Genomic DNA, 20688 nt, shown 5'->3' on the forward strand with positions numbered 1-20688 from the left:
TAGAGCAAGATACACCTACATATGTAGCCCTTTAAATACCTACTGGGTGTTATCAGACACCTATTATAAATTTTGCTTATGTAAGATATAAATATGTTACATGTATTGTATCATATAATACATATATAATAGTTAAGAGATGTAAATTTATATCTTATAATACATCTGGTACAAAAGATAATAGAGATAATTAGATCAAATTTAATATCGACATAAATCTATAGTTCTTAATTAGATGTTTTTCAGGCGGACCATTGTGAATTTGACAGGTGCCATGCTAGTATGAATATTCTTTTTTCAAGACTAATTGGAAGAAATGCTAATTCCCAATAAATAGCTCATATTCGATACTGAAATCCATGCTATCAATCTCACTTTTTTCTAAGCTTTATCTCAGTATGCAATAAGAAGAAAATAAACCTTTGCTCAATCTCTGTGTATGCCTCTGCTCATATGTACATAGATGTAGTAAGGATAGTTTTAAAAGACATGATTCCTGGGGCCGGGGTTTTGGCTCAGTGTTAAAGTGCTTGCCTAATATGTGTGAGGTGCTAGTTTCAATCTTCAGCAACACAGAAAAAAAATAAATAATGTTCAAAAAAAGACATGAATCATTTGCTATTTGAAATAATGAAATACTCTATGGACCATGAACACTATCATCTGCATGATCATGTGTCTGGTGAGGGCTTTTTTTCAGGGGACCAGATCTGGGACTGGAAAACTTTTTCTGCAAAGGGTCATATAGGAAATATTTTAGGCTTTGCAATTCATACAGCTTCTGTTACATATTCAACTCTGTTTTTATATGGGAGAATCAGCCACAGACAATACAAAAATAAGTGGATCTGGTTAGGTTCCAGTAAAACTTGACATGAAAACAGGCATTTGGCTGGATATTACCAAGATTGTAGCTTGCCAGCCCTGGCTCTAGGTAACATTTGCCACCTCAAGTTCAAAGCATGCCTCAAACCATGTGTTAGAAGCAATTAATTACTGATAATGGATAAATTACACAAACTTTAGAATTTTATTTTGTAGGATAATGAAATTAGAGGGGCTTTGAAGTGAGTCTAGAGCTATCTCATACTCACAGTCATTCTGAAGAAATTTCTTGAGTAGGGGAGAAAAGAATAGAAAGAGAGCACATAGTGGGTAAGATCCTTGCATTTGGGCTGGTGTTGTGGCTCAGTGGTAGAGTGCTCGCCTAGCATGCATGGGGCACTGGGTTTGATCCTCAGCACCACATAAATGTAAAATAAAGATATTATGTCCACTTAAAACTAAAAAATACATATTAAAAAAAGATCCTTGCATGTGAATCCTAGCCAAGCCTCTTGAAATAAGTGTGCTGGGACAAGTTACTTGACCTCCCTGTGCCTTGAGTTTTCCACCTATAAAATGAGAATATTAATAGACCTCACCTTATAAGATTGTTTTAATGATTAAATCAGAGAGTACACAGTAAGGGCTTAGAATAATAGTGAGTGCATATATACATGAGATGTTAGTTATCCCCCACATATCTCAATCCCCTGAGAGTGGGCATGGATCTCAGCTTATTTTATCCTTGCTGTGAGTCACTGATGAGCAATCCTTACCATCCACCATTAATAGTTGTGTTGACTTCAAGTTCTCATAGTGCTAATGGGCTGCAGTTTTATAGTTTCTTACATTAAAAACAATTCTACATGAAGATGAATATTTAACAAGGAAAAGGGCAGCAAAGCTTAGTGTAGAAAATATGAACATGCACAAATCAACATATCCATGAGTGAAAACAACAGGGGAACATGTTAATTGACAATAGTTGGAATTACCAAAAGCTCAACAAAGTGATTATGTACCTGAATATTCACATTATGCTCTTTGTGTTCATCTTGATTCTTACTATTTTATAAATAAAATTAAATTTAGCTATATTTATAGCATGTACTTCCTTATCTTATTAATATTAACTGGTGGTGTGGTAGCCAATAAAATGAGGGTTCATTAAAGTATACAAGCTCAATATGTTTTACAAATCAGATTAGCTTATGTTTTTTCCTTATAACCATTTTCAATGGTTTTCATATTGCTATATTAATTAATTGTACATTTGTAACATGCATTTATAGATTCTTTGATTTCCCCCAAAAAAAATTTACCCTATTTTCCTTTCTGATTAAAAATTGGAGTGTGTATGTGTTGTGGGGTAATCAAGTCTGGGTCTAGGAGAATATGTGACACATTTCATTTATCATGTATGTTCATGAAGTGCTCTGTGCTCCCCACAACACCATAAATGGGCCTGTCTGCAGAGAGTTCACATGACAGCTCACCCATAACGAGTGCCCTCTCATTGGATATAATGTGAGGAAAAACCTCCACTTTACAGAGCAGGTAACCAAGGGCTTAGAATGGTTATACATTTACATGGCTAGTTAAAGACTGACTTGTAATTGGAAGCCAGGCAATTGAACCACAAAGCCCTCCTTGCAACCACCATGCATCTCATTTGCATGAAACAGCCACTAAAGGAGCAAAGGAGGTGGCACCTGCTTAACTGTTTTATCATTAGAAATATTCCCCATCCTATATACAGCAGAACTCGTGGAAATTGGCATGTAGATCAAGCTTGTACAAGTGAAAAACAATTTTGAATTATGGGCGTATGAGCTTGACTTAATTTCTGAATTGGTAGCATTATTGGGTTTTATTTCTGTTGTCTATGGAATAGAAAGGAAAGGAAGGAGAATCTGAGCTTCAGATGAGGGCTCTTGGTGTGGGAGAAATCTGTAAGGATCAGTCAATGAAGAGATTCATGACTCATCTATCATATGAGAGTGTGGAGGTGTACAAGAAGCAAGGAGTGGAGGCATAAGGGAAGAGAAGCCAAGGTGCAGAGCAATTGCTTAGTGAAATCTGGAAAAAACATTATGTGCATTGGATAAAGTTCAAGAAATTGGCCATCCCTGATAGTGTCATTAATCCCAGGCCATTACAATGGTTCTCAACCTGGAGTGCCCATTAGAATCCCCTGGCGAGCTTTGTATACCTATTAACACCTGAATTCCTACCCCAGGAATTACGTGATTTGATCTCAATCTGTCTAATATGGTAGCCACAAATTACCCGTGGCTAAATAGCCACATCCTAAATCTCATTAACCACCATATAGGGCAGTAGCAGGTAATAAAAATTTCCATTAAATATAGAAAGGTCTACTGTATCTCACTGTTCTAGAGGATGGGGCAAGGGGACATAGGCATAAATATTTGTGATAGCCACACCAAGTAATTCTAAGGTACAATGAGGTTAGGGAACCATTGATTCTTATACACTTGGTTCTAAAATGTAGCCATTTGTAGCTGAGCTAATTTTGCTTTTGAAAGTTCTTCCAAGAATATTATTAAACTAGTCTTTTTCTGCAGTCTAGAAATATAGCTGCATACATCTTCATTTAAAGCAGCTTGCTTGCTCATTTGCTTTACAAGTAAAGGTTTAGATAAGTTAACTACCAGTCTTTTGAATGAAAATGCATAAATTGCCTTTCCCCACTTCCAGTGAAGTGTTATAACAATTCATACTGATTTTGAATTGCTTACTAAAAGAGTTTAATGAGATAAATTATCTTAAACTGAAACTAAGAGGCTCATTGTGCATAGCTCAAATTTTAAGCAGAGATTACAGGTTATTGAAGTCCATATATTTAGTGACAGTCAAAATTAATTTATTAATATAATAAGTTTATTAGGTGTCATGTAATTTTTAGGGACTTGTTTTCTCTCTTTTAGAAAAGAAATTCATTGAAAGACTTTTTGCCAAGTTTTAAGTGCAATCGATGAAACAAAGTGTCTTCAAATGTATCACTGAAAAAGTGGAAAAGAATTCACTTTGGAATTTTTGTTTTTTTCTATTTTGTTTTGCCTAATAGTTTTCAATATAGACTTTTCTGCCTCCTAAATATGATATTCATCTATCCTTAAGACTTGTTTTATTTCCTGCTGATTTGTAAGTATCTGATTTAGGATTGGGTTCTCTAATTTAGAGTAACATTACTTTGGGCACTCTGTATCTTTTAGATAATCTTGTTCTGAAATCCATTCCTTATTTAGTGAGTAATGAATTTACCCATATCAAAATAAATGACCTGACTTGGGGAAAGTTCACATGACATCTTACCCATAAGGAGTGCCCTCTCATTAAGCATGCTTGTTAGGAGAAACCGGCAGCATTCAACCTAATAATGACATTCCTCACCATGGGGGTCGGAAAAGCATCTGCAAAAGAAATGCTATTCTCTGCAGCTTATTAGACTAGTGATGTCATATCCAGGTTCCTCTATGAAAGCCAAGAGGAAATAACATTTTCTAGTTCTACCCTCCTAAATACATAAAATGAAATGTGAAGTTCTCTCTATATATATCTAAGGGTATTTTTCCAAGTATAATATTGGGCCTAAATTTCTGGGGATATAGATTTGTTGGAAAAATTGGGGGGCTCTCCTGAAGAAAGCATCCCTAGATATGCTTATTTGATTATTCCCTAGAGTTACCTGTGGTCAGTTGATGCCTCTCCTGGAGCTTCTTTCCTTTACCACTCATGATATAGACCTACATGTTTGTGTCCTCCTATTATTCCATTTATATCTGTTCTACACCACTCTTCCTCATTCATCTTTCCTAAAACACTGTTTTTGTGGCATTGTACCCTGTCCAAAAACTTACTTGTAAAGGATCTGATATTCAAGAGATTTTGTGAAATGCCCACCCCTTTCTCCTTAAAACATTAGCCCTTCAACCTTACTCTTGGGAGACCATTGCCCCATAAGCTGGTTTTCCATTCTCTGTTTCCTCCTGCTTCATGTTTCTTTTGTGTGTACTTCTGTGTCTTGATTCCATAAGAACTTTAAGCACTGAGCTGCCCTCCACAGATTTACCAGATATCTCCCAGTCACAGAGAGGCCTTTTGATTTCTTTTGGATACTCTATGTCATACTTCCTTTGCTCATGTATCTTCTAAGGGGCTGAATGAAGAAAAGGTCACTGGCATGCTCTGTTGTAGTGCAGGGGTTAAACTCATTGCATTTGGGAACAGACTTCTGAGTTTGAATTTCAGCTTTTATTTAAATCCCATTTGTCTCAGTTTTCTTGCCCCAGTACATTCCTCCTAGAGTGTAGCAAGTGTTATGGGTCTTTATTGTGACTGACAGTCCACTTTTGTGTACTTAAACAGCTTTCCAATTACCTAACACTTTGCTTTAATGTTAGATTTTTTTCTGAAGAACCTGAAAGTTACTATCCCTGCACATAGGTTACAAGAATGGCAAGAGGATGCTGGAAATTATGCCAATATCAGAGTGCTTCAAATGGGGAGAGCTCAGATAGCTAAGGTTAAGGAAGCAAATGGCAAAAATGAGAGAAGGCAGATCCTCTTATTATTGGGCTTCTCAGTTAACCTCTGAAAGTTCTGAACAATTAAAAGGCAGAATCTGATAATTAAACTAAAAGGCACCATATTTTCTCTGAGATCTTTAAAGTAGCAAATGAACTCAATTTTTCTTCACAATTTGTACTTTTTATGCAGTCTTGAAATGATTAAGGCCTTAAGTAGCAACTCTATGCTACCTATTAAAAGAGGTTGATCAGACTAAAGGAAGGTTTATCAGTAATGACTGTGACCTAAATGAAATTTCACTGTACCATTTTATGAGATTCAGTCCTAGTTCTGAAAGATAAAAGCATTACCTATTTCTAAACATTAACTATATACATTTTAAAACTTGAAGGATGTCAACAAAATAAAAATATTTGTCTCCTTTTACATTAATGACTTTCTACATGCCTTGTAAAGTGATATATAAATAATAATTCTTATTTTACCTTCCATTTGATCAGCTCCTCTCTTTGCATGTGAAAATGTGGAATGAGAATGTATGAGCTACCTGTAGTTCCATGGGGAGAAGTTCAAGGGACCAGAAGTTGGGCTCCAAATTCAGTCTGTTTTTATTTGTTATGTGTGCATACATAGGAAGGAAGGCAAGGTTAGCAACTTTATTAGATACATCTCCAAATCTCACAGAACAAGTTTATTTTTCATTAATATTGTCAGAGTATTCACAATTGGTGAGACAGCTATGCTCGAAGTAAAGATTCAAGGACCCAGGCTGCTTCTTCCTGTAGCTCTACTGTCTTCAATACAAGAAGGTCTGATTTGGTTACCTAGGGCTATGCAAAAAGCACTCCAAGCCTTAGTGGCTTAAAACAAACACCATCAGTTCTGCAATCTGGTCTGAGTTCAGCTAGGTAGTTAGGCTGACCTTAACAGTGCTCACTCCATCTTTTCCTGTGTATGCTTTCTGTTTCTGGGCTTCCATCACTTCCTCCATAACATGGAATGGGTGAAGGGAGTGAATGAATGACAGACACATTGCTTAGCACCTAATTAATGCTCAGAAAACTTCCACTATGATTATTATTATTACTATTCACTATTATGTAGTGGCTATATATTCTTTTTTAAGTCAACACACATGATAGTGGATTCCATGCTAAGGAATTTGGAATTTGTTCTGAAGCTAAGGAGGGGAGGCATCAAAGGGTCTTAAGTCAAAGAGTGCTATAATCAGAAATGTATTTACTCAAGATGTTCAACAGAGTGGTTCTAAAATATTTTTTTCCTGGAATGTGTAAAATATCACCAATAGCATAAACAAAAATAATGTAGAATAAGAACCTAGAATAAGGTAGAGTGACTGTTTAGTGGTATAGAAATTGTTCCTTGATATACTTGACCATGAAGAGTTAAATGGTTGAAAAACATGACAGTGTGGGGGCTGGGTTTGTGGCTCAGTGGTAGAGCACTCGCCTATCATGCATGAGGCACTGGGTTCGATCCTCAGCACCACATAAATGTAAGGTGAAGATACTGTGTCCACTTAAACCTAAAAAATAAATATTTTAAAAAATGACAGTTGTATACTCAGAATTTTTTCTGGTTAGAAAACTCTTCCACAGATTGAAACTTGTAATTGCTTCCTGATAGTTATTTCTGAGGCTTTTTGGATAATTCTTTGTTCTCTTATTGGTTCTACTTAGAGTATTGATCTTTAAATTTTAAAGAGGACTCCTTATCTTCACCCTTTGTTTTTCTGGCTTAAATGCACTTTTCAAAGGAATTCTGACTATACAACTTCTTCAATATTTCCACATTTCCTCCCAAAATCTGACTAGGTTCCACTTTTAAAACAGACTAGGAATTTCATAAGACATTGTCTCTTGATATTAAGATTGTTCACTTAAAGAAATAGTTGCCTTCTTCAGAAACATTCATTGATCTGACAAGGTATGTCTCTATCCAATAATTAATTTAATAGACCACTGAAGACTTAAGCAATTTTCTTATTTAATTGTTGTCTCTTCCTCATTTGGGCACATATAACATATAACTCCAGTATATTTCTTCAAAATACCCCTACTACCTTTGGAATATGACTTTGTCTTCCAGTTCATTTGTAAGCTCAGTACTGGTTGAGTTCACATCTGCTTTACTTAAGAGCTATAAATCTTTGGACAAGTTACCTAACTTCTCTGAGCTTATGTTTTTTCATATATACTCTGGAGATAATAATACAACTTACTTCTTTTGTCACAGTTTTTTGATAGTCAAATGAGTTGGTACTCATAAAATACTTAGAGCAATGCTTAACAGTAATGTATCATAATTACATGTATTCTTTTCATAAACTAAAAGATCATTTGCCTAACAAAAAAATCAATTCCATATTTATCAGTTTCATGTGAATTAGTATATTAAATAACTTTAAATGAGGGTCTAACTTCAGTTGATGAATATATCCTGCTTTACATAAGCCATATTAACTATCTGCTAGACTTATGAATATTCCAACATCTGAGTTTGAGGGTGATAGATGTGGAGGTATATGCAGTAGCAGACAGATAGCTTTTGCTCTGGATTTCTCTTTAAGTGTAATCATTATAGTGAATAAGGAAAACCATCTGATACATTTTATTGTTTTCCAAATAAATACCAGCAGCAACAGAGGCTATCTCTATGTAGCTTACACGATCAACCTCACAGACTCCTAGTAAAACCATACTGAGTCGCTTAATTTTAATCAGGAATATCTTCCATGAAATCATTTTTCAGTTTGTCAATTATAATCTCAGTGATTCTTTTCTTGGAATTCACTTGAGACCCATGAGAACTCTAACTTCATATCAACTGGGAAACAAAGATGTGTTTTGGAATTATATTTGGTTTGGTGCCATATGGAGTACACAAAGATCAAGGTACTTAGAGTGATCAGGATATGTTTCTAATCTTCCCTTTTCCTTCTGTTCTTTATGGATCCCACCCCTGAACCTCCAATCCCACCTGCACTCTCTTAAGCATGGTCACATGGGTACATTCACTCTGACCTCCACACCCTCTGTTCAGGAAATGAACAACTTCTCAAGGACTATTGTTCCACAAAAAGCATAAAATGCAGAGCATATGTTATGCTTCTGTGTAAAAGAGCACACAACTTTTTTTAGTGTTTGTGGAAGAAACAGTTTGAAAATATAATTTAAGATTTGAGAATTTTTCCTAAATGAAGAAAATATCATATGTGCTTTATCATGCTCTTGGGCTTTTACCAGAGGCTTCCAACATTCTTTGGTTGACTCCTAATAAGGACAGTTTGCACAGTTATGATCCAATTACTGTTTGTAGATCCCTGAGGAAAAGGAGATTTTTTTTTTGAGAAATCCTTTCGTAACTCCAGTATATTTCTTCAAAATATCCTTATTAAAATAAGAAGCAGGAAATCCAGTTTCAATTTCTCTTCATTCTTTTTGTTCCTACTCTCCCTCTTCCTCCCCAGCATACACATACTCTCCCCTCTCCCCCCTCCCTCCCCCACCCCCTCTCTCTTTCCAGTACACACTCACTCAGTGACACAGCCTGCCTCCATTATGAAGGGACAGGAATTTCTCAATGGTCTGATGAAGATTGCATGATTTTGGTCCCAAGATTCTTGGTAGCGGATGTCTCTGGCTACAAAAGGTATCGTGGGAGTCACAGCTGTGCCAGCTGGGCCATTTCTCTGACACTCAATACAATCTTCCATTTCGGGATGCATTTTTCACCAAACAGATTTTTTTTTAAATAGACTCAAGTTCCTACTCCAGGCTTAGTTCAGTTAGATTTTAGAGGACCACAAAGATCCAGCAAATATAATTCATGGGTAAGCAATATAAATATACTTCTTCTTTCTTTTCTGAAGATGATTGTAATAAAATTTTGTGATTCTGTCACATCTAATGATTTTGAAGGAAAACTGGATCGATCAGCGTCTGAGATGCATGACAGCTAAAAACTATCTGTGCCAATAGAGATTTATGAGCATCTTGTTTTCAGATTGATTGATGATGCTGAAGCAGCTTGAAATGAGCAGACTAGAGCACGAAGGAGTGCATGGTGATTAAACAGAGCAGCATAATTGGGCTGATTTCTGTGAAAGATTCAGGCACAGACTGTTTTCGTTCTGACAGGGTAAAGTGGCTTATCTTCCTCTTTCAACATCTTAACCTTGGCGCAACATTTTAGTTGCTGTGGCTGTGATAGATATAGGCTTTGGAGAACAACTCCAATATTAGATAAGGCTAATAATAAATCTAATATGCTTTCTTTTTCAAAAGGGAAAACCTTAAGCTTCTGGAGTTTTAAACATTGTCTGGCTTAACTTAGCCTAAAGAGTCTTTTAATGGAAAGTCTTGGTGGTGGAAAGAGGTGGAACTTGACCCTTGTGTTCAGCTCCTACCCTGCTACTATAGGAGTTGCTTCATTTAAAGCAGTTGCTTTGCTCACTTATAGTTAGGGATTTGGATTGTTTTTTCATGAGAAATTATAAAATACATATATTGTAGTGGCTGTGAGTCTAAGTTCTAGAGCCTGAAGCCTGGCTTCAGATCTCAGTTCTGCCAATGTGTGATCTTGGCTCTGTGACTCAGTTTCTTTATTTGAAATTTGGGGATGATGATGGTGACACAATCCTTAGAATTATTGTAAGGATTAAATGGGACAATAGCTTAGAAAGGTAACTAGCAGAAAATGGACCATCTATAAATGTAAGCAGAATAACTTCAAGTTCTGGTCCATCTCTGGAGGTCTGCTGTTCTAATTTCAGCAAACTAAATTTAATTATAGAAAGACAAGCAAAACTGTCAAGTGTCATTGACATGTTTCTAATTCAGAAAAGTATTTCCATTTTCCACAGACCTTGGATATACACAGGCTCTTTTACCTTCTTCCATCCAAGATTTGAGTAAAGATTAAAACTAAAAATTAAACCCATGATTGAAAAGTCCACAATTCAACTGCAGAGACACAGAAATGAAATTGGCCTTTTGTTCTGATATTTTTAGCCGTAGGAACCAGGCAATATCTATTGCAGCTACTCTACTCTGCCACTGTATTATGAAAACTGAAATAGACAATACTTGAATTAATGGTATGGCTGTGCTCCAATAAAACTTGATTTATAAAAGCAATCAGTGGGCAAGATTTGGCCCATAGGCAATGGTTTGCTGATTCCTGGCCAGTCTGCTTGTTTCTGCAAAATCCTTATCATTTCCATTTCATATATGAGAAAAAGTGAGGCATGAAGACTGTAAGTAGCTTGCTAGAATGTCACATGGCTAGAAAGTGGCAGAACTGAGATCCAAACCCAAGCAGCCCTTGCTTTTACTCACTACCCCATGGTACCCTATGCTAACCAATCTCTCTGTCTGTGAGGCATGGCTGCTGAAATCTCCCTGGCTCATTCCCTTACCTCCTTAAGCATTAGCTCAAATATTGTGTTCTCAGTAAGGTTTCCCTGACAGCCCTCCCAGCACCCTCTCTCTACTCCCCTACAGTACCTTCTTCTCTATCTTGTATTTGCCTTGTGACTTCCTGTGTGATTTTCCTCCACTATCCTGGAAGCTCCATGAAGGAGAGGCTATTTGGTTTTTGGTTTTTTTTTTCACTAATGAATCTTGAGGACCTAGAAAAGTACCTGAATGAGAGAGATGGAGGTTTTCATCATGCTACTCTGACATATTTGGACATTCATTTAGTAATAAATAGCTAATATGCCAAGGCCAAAGGTAAACATGGGCTGCTACCACTACCAGCTGTCCAGAATTTTCTAAAATTCATGCTTAAAATTCTTACTTATAGAAAAACAAATCAATATCGATGAATAAAACATTAAAACTGTGTACAATGTATTAGAAGTGCTAAGTCTCCCTAAAAATGAGACTCTTTTCAAGGAGTGGCCAAAAAATCAAAAGAAGAATTAGAAGATGTTATTTGTTGAGTTCATAGTATCTTTTATGAGTCCAATCAGGGGTATGACAACCACACAAATACCCTCAGCTTTCCCTGGAAGTTCATGAAGAAGGGAGTCCCATGTCATTGATAAGGGTTTATTTTGGAGTTATAAAGAATGAGGCAGGGCTGGGGATGCGGCTCAAGCGGTAGCGTGCTCGCCTGGCATGCCTGCGGCCGAGGTTCGATCCTCAGCACCACATAAAAACAAAGATGTTGTGTCTGCCGAAAACTTAAAAATAAATATTAAAAAAATTCTCTCTCAAAAAAAAAAAAGAATGAGGCAGCACTTTGCAGAAATGTTGATTGTAGGCTTGGTATTTAAATTTTTAATTATCTGCAAGCCTCTGCATTGCTAATTATTAATAATGACAGTTGGCCACATAGGAAACAATTGAAAGGAATTTAGTACCTGGCATGGTTGATCTAAATGGCATGTCATTTTCCAAGCCTATAACCTATCTTCTTGTCTTTTCTTCAGCTTCTCACACTTATGGAACCAAAGTCCAGCTGGTATCTAAAAAAACTGTCTTACACATAGTGAAACCATTTACTCAAGGACTTCAGCACACATTTTCAAGAATTTTTGGTGTCACGAAAACTGCCAGGTTTAAAATGGAGATGCAAATTTAAAGTGACAATGATTAATATTAACTTATAACATAAATTATCACTTATTCACAGCTTGTCACCAGCTAATAAGCCCTCTACAAGAAATTCATTTGCATTTCTTGTGTAATTCCTACACACCTGAGAATTTAATCCTGAAAATTGAGTCTTGCTCTTTGCTCATCTATTGACATTCAGATATTCTGAATCTTGCCAAAGAGCTCATGTCTAATTGAACCCACATTTTCTTCACCACCAGAGTAGCAGGGCTCAATCAATGTGCAAAAATTAATAATCATCTGGGGATCTGGTTCATGTTGGAGGTGCTAAGTCCCAATTCCTTGTGACTCTAATTCCATAAATTTGCCTTAGAGCCCAAGAACCAATATGTTTAACAACCATAATCTGTCCAAGGTGATTCTGGCATGGCTGGTCTGCAGACTGCATTTTGTGCAGCATCACCCCTTGCTGGCTCCCTTGTTCCATGTTGATAATTGGATGAGAATAAAGAGATGCTGCAACTAGAGACTAGCTTCAAGGACATATGAAAACAATGTGGTGTAGACCAAAACCAAAATTATTTCAATCAATTTTATTTCATGAGAAAGTCAAGTCTATTTGTGAAGATGCAGATTAGTTCAAAAGAATGACCTTTCTGAATAAAATATAGATATTAGGTTGTTGTAATTTAGGTTTCTAGTTTGCTTCTTTTGTCTAAAGGTGGAGACATAGACTTCTGGTGGGAAGGAAATCTCCTCAGTTAATACTGTGAGTGAGTTGTTCTCCAGCTAAACAAGATTCTATTGTGTTGCGACCTTTAGTTTGCTTCTTGTAAATTGGTTTGTGGAGTTTGTGCTTCTTAAAGTTAGTTAAAAATAAGTTGTGTGATGCTTTTTATGTATATAGTATACAGAATAATGAATATGAATATATAGTTTATGCTTTTGAGCATGAACAAACTGTATTAATGATTGTTAATATTTTATGACTCCATCGTTTTAAGGTGATTATCTGTAATTTGAGCCTAACAACAGACCAATTTATTCTAAATCAATGTTTCAATTATTGACATTTTGGGCCAAATGATTCTTTATTGTTGGGTTTATCCTGTGCATTGTAGGATGATTTTCAAAATCTCTGGTTTCTATGCTCTAGGTGCCAGTAGCATGAACATACCTTCCCTTCTAGTTGTGATTAAAAAAATATATCTCCAGACATTGCCAAATGGCTCCTTGGGGACAATGTTACCGTCCAAAGAACCATTGTGCTATATCATTTTTATCAAAAATTCTAACCTTTATTAATGCTGTTATGTAATAGCCCAGAATAAAAAGATTTTTTAAATATTTTTTAGTTATAGATTGACATGATACCTTTATTTTGTTTATTTATTTTTATGTGGTGCTGAGGATCAAATCCAGTGCCTCATACATGCGAGGCAAGTGCTCTATCACTGAGCCACAACCCCAGCCCCCAAAGGATTTTTTATGTAACTGTCAGAGTCCTTAGTCTGTTCAGAAACATTGGACCAATGTCAATTTCATCTACATGTTTTTAAAAATTGAACCAAATTTGAAATTATCCATTTTTAATTCTTTTTTGCATTTTTTATTTGTTCTTTTTTAGGTATGCATGACAGTAGAGTATATTTTGACATATTATACATACATGGAGTATGACTTATTTTAATTAGGATCCCATTCTTAAAATAATGTCCTATGATGAGCACTCAGAAGACTGGAAGCAGAAAGCCTTAATGAGTCAACCATTTATGAGATAAACAGTCATCAAAGGAAAACGCTGGTCTAGACTGCACATTTGAGAACTGAGAAAGAGCCAGAAACATTCTAGGCTTTGCTGGTGGGCTTTGGTACTCTTCCTGAGTGTTTGTCACTTTGAGCAACATTGACCTTTGTGTTCATGTCTCTTATGAAGTCTGATGGGTGGACCTGGGTATCATGGCTTAGCTCTTCCCCAGATCATCTTATAGCATTTATTTTCTACCTTGGTAAACTGGCAATTTAGGACTCACCAAAATATCAGTTCATATTTGAATAATCATCATACGTAACCCAATGTCTTTTCTTATCAATGCACCTTTAATTTGTTCTCCCCTTCAATACCTGAAGAATTTTGTTTACAGTCATCTTTTCTCATTTTCAAATATGACCATGTCACTCTCAGTGTTGCTAGGTGACTAGAAAGCACCTATGGAGGAGAACAAAATCTGCTTTATATTGCTTACGAGAAGGTTCTACAGCATCTGGCCCTGACTTCTGCTTGGTTTTACCCCCTGCTCTATCCATCCTTCCAGGCTTGTGATTCTTGAATAAGTCTGTTCCCTCAAACTTGTTTGCTTTTGCACTCATGGTTTTCACTAATGTACAATTTCTACTGGACAAATATTTATTCCCCTTACTTGACTTTCAAGTTTCCATGAAATACTAAATTCTCTACAAAGCTTTTCTTGACTGCCAGACATATAGAAAAGTCTTGTCTCTTAGGCACCCATTGCATTTGGTGCTTAATTCTAATATTACCATTTGTGTATTTTCATAGACTGCTTGTATTCTTCCTACCTGAAGGTTCAAGACAAGGACTATGTTGTCATTTTAATAATTCCAAGCCTACTATAGTGCTTAGAATGTAATAGATGTTCATTAAATATTGATTGAATTAATTCAACAAGAGGGTATATATAGTAAATAAGAACAAAATGTTTCTTCTAGCAATTGATTTATTTCAGTCATAAGTTATACTTCAGAAATTGGAAAACTACAGCTCACCAGCCAAATCCAGCCTAACTTCTGTTTTTATGAATAAAGTTTTATTGAACTCTGCCACACAAATTCATTTATAAATTATCTATGGCTGTTTTTGTACATTAAAGGCAACATTAAATAGTGTTAACAGAGACCCATGCCCCACAAAATGTGAAATGTTTACTATCTGGCCCTTGACAGAAAAAGAATGCCAATATCTGCTATAAATGATTAAGCCCATTGTAGGTCACATGTGTAAATGTTTTTAAAGAACAGGTATGTAATTGTATTTTGACATTTCAAATATAAATAAGCTCCTCTAGGTACTTAAACTTCATTTGTAAAAGTCACAAATGCATCTGGAACTTCATATTTTTTGGGGGAAAAAAGCAATTCTCTGATAATGTGCCTTGTGGTATACTAAGCTTAGAGGGTAGAACTGAGAGTCATACCCAAGATCCTAGACCCCAACTCCTGACTGTTTAAGCTTGTACTTAGTCTAGTTATACCAAAAAAAGAAAAAATCCAAAACACACTGGCCATGGAACACTCCCCTTCAGTTCACTAAGTGCGACCACAGCCTACCCACTTTACCTAGTTTTGCTTATTCACTCATCTCCCTGCACCCTTTCACAAAGCATCTTTCCTGAGCTCCTCCTAGGCACCTCTTAATATTCATCCTATCAAGACTAACAAACCCAGAGCCCTCACTTCTTTAGCCCGTGTTCAAATATTGTCCAGTCTTTCTATCTAAAACCATAAATTTTTTTCCACTACTTCCTTTTCCTTGATTTGATTTTTTCCTCCCTAGCAATTCCTAGCATATTTAATGCACTACAACTTTTACTTACTTTGTTCATTTTCTGCCTCCATTAAATTATAATGTCTCCATTTATTAAATGAAGAATGAAATCCAAGCTAAAGAGGAAAAATAATGAAGAATTAGCATAGTGTCATTCACTCTTTGGAATGAACATTTGAGGGAAAAAGTTGCCACCAGTATGGAACAAAAGTATCTTAAGGGTTGCTAGGTCAGTCTTTCAGTCTCCCTTCTTTTAGATGAGTGACTTCTTCAAGATGGTTAAGTCTTAGAGTATTATGTAAGTGCTCTGCTCATTGCAATGGGTTCTTGACAGTGGCTTTATGAGCCAGCAACTCTCTGTCTCCCTAGAAATTTTCTTGATTGTTGAGGAATAGCTATCTTTTCAAATCTATTGCACTGGCTGGCATCTGTGATTTTCAGGAAGTCCTCTTCAGTAAGGCACACAAGTTTCAGAAGATTGTGAAATATTCTTTCATTGGCCATCAATTTCTCACTGTTGTCACTGAGATGAAGCCCAAAACTCTCAGTGGACAACAGAGGCAAGGATGCATGCATACAAATGCACTCTTGTAACTGTGGGAATATTTACTGTGACTCTTTGATGAAATATTTCAATATCAAATGTTTTTTGAACATGCATAGTTACTTGTTATATCTCTGTACTTCTTGTGATTGAAATAGCTCATGAAAGTGCTGTAACTAGAAACTCAATGGTTACAAATTTTCTATAGAGTTTAATGCCATATATTCTTAACCTTGAGTCCTCATAATTTGGTGAAAATTATTTAATTGCTCCAGATGCAGTTTCATCATCTATATTAATATTGTAATAATATATAGCATATATAATTATAATAATAAAATATATTGTTAATATATAGTATAGAAACATAAGTATATGATATATTATATGCTAAAAGAACAGTCAGCCCTCCGTATCCTTGGGTCCCACATCCTCAAATTCAACCAACTATGGATCAAAATTTTTCTAAAACAAAAAAAGTGATCTGAACATATATAGACTTTTTTCCTTGTCATTATTCTCTATGTTATATAGGATAAAAACTATTTGTAGTGTTTATATTGTATTAGACATTAAAATTACTCAAGAGATGATGTATAGGATAAAGTAGGTAGGTTAGGTTATATGTAAATACTCTCATTTTAAATAAAGGACTTAAGAATCCTCATACCTTGGTATCCCCATGGGATACTGAAACCAATCCAGCATAGATACCAAGACAAAACTGAATTATCATATACTGTATTATATTAGTATATAATATTATATTATTGAATATTATATAAGATAGGGTAAAAAATGTCGACCACCTCATCATCTCATTGGATGTATTAACTAAAAAGCTCCTATACAATTGTTTGCACATGATAGAATCTCAAAATATATTGACCTCCCTCTTCCTGGTGTGCATGACAGCAGTTAGCAGCACAGTTTTTCCTGTTACTGAAATGTGAAAACTAAAAAGTTCCTATGTATTCCTCTAAAAGAGAGGAAGTAAGACCCTCTCACCATCTTTCCACATAGTTTCTTTGGCATATGTCTGTGTCATCAGATGAGAACATGTGACCCAGCAGCTAATTTAGATTTTGATTTTTGCAACTCACTGAGAAAAGCCATGACAAACTCACAGAGGATCTGTTTGGGAAATGGAGAACCAATTGTGGAACACAAAGGTGGAGTTTTCTTGTTTTGATTACTGACAAGGAGAGAGGATGAGATTTGGGAGAAGTAGGTGAATGGTGTGACTCTTGATGTTTTTCCCTTGGCCTACAGGGTGATTTCACCTGGAACAGCATGTCAGGCCGCAGCGTTCGGCTGAGGTCAGTCCCCATCCAGAGTCTTTCGGAGCTGGAACGGGCTCGACTGCAGGAAGTGGCATTTTATCAGTTGCAGCAGGACTGTGACCTGAGCTGTCAGATCACCATTCCCAAAGGTAAGGCCCTGTCTGCCTTTCTGCTGGGGAATGCTACGAGTCAAACATCTGCTCTGCCAAAGCTACAAGCTGCAAACTCTTCTCACACCTCACACTAACACAGGAAGGAAATTGCAGCTTCTTGATCACTGGCTAGCATTCATGTTTATTTTGAAAGACATGTCCAAGTAGGACAATTTGCATGTCAGCTAACACATAGTTGAAAGGGAAGGTCAACTTTGGGCATTACAAAGCAAAGCCATGTATATCTCACCCATCTACATAGTTTCACAACAACCAGTGAGAAAGCACTTCCAGGAAGCTCAGCTTAAAGGGTTGGAAGAAAAGTGGTGCCTGCCTCAACTTGATTTCAAAATAAATAGATGAAAAGAATGCCTTGACACTTGGTTAAACTTATTGTTTGATCTTACACAAACTCAGAATCAGAGATTTCATGGAAATGCACTCCTGTGTAGCCAGTCTAGCACCTGGTGTGCCTAGGTTGGGCTGTACTATGATGACATTGGAGCCTGGGTACACCTGTTTGACTGTTGTTTTGGCATTGGTCCTAATTCCCATAAAGATGAGGAACAGGCACTTGAATTCTTTTAAGCCAAAAAAGTCTGTCTCTGAATGTTTACTATCTACTATAAAAGCACTTTATAATTAGTATGAATATGGAGCAGAAAACTGATTTGAGGCAGAAGGAACAACATTTATTTTATACCAATAGTGTAAATCTGCCTATAAAAACTTATATTGACTAATGTGCATGATACATGACAGCAGAAAGGGGATAACAAGCTTCTAAAAGCTAGAAACTACATGGATATTTATTCATCAAATAATCTATATTAAATGCATAGATATATGTATATGTGTGTATGTATGTGTGTGTATATATATATATATATATATATTCCACACACATAGACACATACATATATGTGTCTATGTGTATATATGTGTATACATACAGACATTCATAGATATGTGATTGACAACCAGGAAAGATTTTGCCCCCATCCCCAGAGAACATCTGCTAATGTCTGCCCACACATTTGGTTGTCACAGCTTGGGGGAAAGGCACTGCTGGCATCTAGTGGGTAGAGTCCAGGGGTGCTACTAAATTCCCTACAATACACAGGACAGGCTCTCTCATTAATAATTATCAGATCCCAAGTACCCAAGCACCAAGGTTGAGCAACTCTATGTTTCATATGCACATATGCTCACATTCCATCACCCACAGTGCTGTCAGTGCTGTGTTCTTGGCTGTTGTGCCTAAAGAAAAGAGTGCTGGCTTAGGAGTCTAAGGATCAGGTTTTGGGAACTTGTTTTCTCTCTCTCTCTCTCTCTCTCTCTCTCTCTCTCTCTCTCTCTCTCACACACACACACACACACACACACACACACACACACACACACACAAGCTTGAGAAGTATGTTAGTCAGATTTTTGTTTCTCTGGCCAAAATATCTAACAACAAATTAGAGGAGTAATGATTCTGAGGCTTTAGTCCAAGGCAGACAGTTTTCATTGCTGTGAGCCTGAGGTGAGCTAGAACATTGTGGAAGAAAGGTATGGCAGAGGAACACTGATGTGCTCAGGGAAGCTGGGCACTGGAATTGGGGAGGAGGAAGGATCAGGGAAAACATATAGTCCCCAAGAGCACACCCCCAGTGACCTAATTCCTCCAACCATGCTTTCCTGTCTATAGTTTTCACCGCATTCCAGTAGTCCATTCATATTTTTAATCCGTCAAATGTATTAATCCACTAATGATGTCAGATTCTTCATGATACAATCATTTCCTAAAATCCCCACCTCTGGATATTGCTTTATTGTTTTCAACACCTGAGCTTCTGGGTACATTCTACATCCAATCTACAGCAAACAGTTTGCCTCAGGATTTTTGTGGTCAAAGGACCAAGCTAGGAAGAATATCATGAAAACACTGAGAACCCAGAGCTTGTCATGGGATGGCAAGTCTTAGGGCCACATTTTTTCTTAAGGCTGGAATCTGAGATTCTGTTGAGGGTTGTGATGAAGTTCAGAAAAGACAAGTGGAGGAAGCCTAGGGGGACTGGCAAGATGCACATGTTACTGCGAGGTGCTTTGCTGCTTTTATCACATTCTGTTGCTCCCACAACCACAGCCAGATCCTCCAGAAAGGAAATTCCTACCCTTTTATATCTTTCCACACTAATCTTACATAAAGGCCCTCAGTAGAGATAAGAAGAAAATCACTTGTGCAGTTGTGAAAACCATTTACTAGAGACAGCCAACCCATGTCTCTTCTTTTCTCAAGGATAGACCCACCTGCCTTACCTTGACTTGATTTGCTTGTAGGATAGAGGTGAGATCTGCCCTCCCACTTAGTTCACAAGGTGCTATAAACCCTCTCCCCTACAGTCCTGTCCTGTTTACCTTTCATAAATATAGACTTTTGTTTTTGTTTTTATTTTTTCATATGCTGAGGACTGAACCCAGGGGCAGTTTACCATTGAGCTACATCCCCAGCCCTTTTATTGTTTAGTTTGAGACAAGCTCTTGCTAAGTTGCTGAGGCTGGCTTCAAACTTGTTATCCTCCTGCCTCAGCCTCCCACGTTGCTAGGACTAAAGGCATGTATCACCTGACACAGACATTCTTTTCATTCCTTAAAAAAAAGAAATGTGTCAAGCATGGTGGCACATGCCTGTAATCCCAGAGTCTCAGGAGGCTGCAGCAAGAGGACTGAAAATTTGAGACCAGCCTCAGCAATTTAGCAAAACTCTAAGCAACTTAGTGAAATCCTATCTCAAAATAAAAAATTAAGACTGGGGATGCAGCTTAGTGGTAAAGTGCCCCTGGGTTCAATCCCCAGTATGAAAATAAATAAATAAATAAATAGAAATGTTGACTTTGAAATGTTTTTGAAACCTGTATTGAATGCAAATCAGATAAGCTATCAGGAAATAGATATTTTTGTAGCTATGCTTTTAAATCCAGTTAATTTTATGTTTCTCTTTCTCATTGCTTTTAAAAGAATCCACTAAGTAAATAAACTTTACTAAACAGATAATTTTATAAAAACTTCTCTGCTGGAGGCTGTGTCTCCATTGCTTATTTCTGAGACTATGTGATTCCCGACACCTCCAAGGAAAGATTTACACTATTGAGATGCTCAAAGATATCCCAGGCCTTGGGAAGGGTATTTT

The 20688-nt window shown here is 36.6% G+C and overlaps 1 protein-coding gene across 6 annotated transcripts in view; it reads left to right on the forward strand.

The window, feature by feature from the left end:
* Arhgap6 (Rho GTPase activating protein 6) overlaps positions 1-20688 on the forward strand; it is a 453321-nt gene that overhangs the window by 353283 nt on the left and 79350 nt on the right. For 5 of the 6 annotated variants that reach the window (XR_013431922.1, XM_078035123.1, XM_078035128.1 and 2 more), the window contains exon 2: positions 17348-17507. Coding sequence is in view for 5 of the 6 variants with exons in the window: in XM_078035123.1 (XP_077891249.1) it covers positions 17348-17507 (160 nt within the window). In the remaining variant the exon portion in view is untranslated. Of the gene's footprint in view, positions 1-8976; positions 9233-17347; positions 17508-20688 lie in introns of those variants that run through there. The other variant, XM_078035127.1, reaches the window with a different exon arrangement.

Source organism: Ictidomys tridecemlineatus, chromosome X, assembly GCF_052094955.1.
Source record: "Ictidomys tridecemlineatus isolate mIctTri1 chromosome X, mIctTri1.hap1, whole genome shotgun sequence".
Lineage (NCBI taxonomy): Eukaryota > Metazoa > Chordata > Mammalia > Rodentia > Sciuridae > Ictidomys > Ictidomys tridecemlineatus.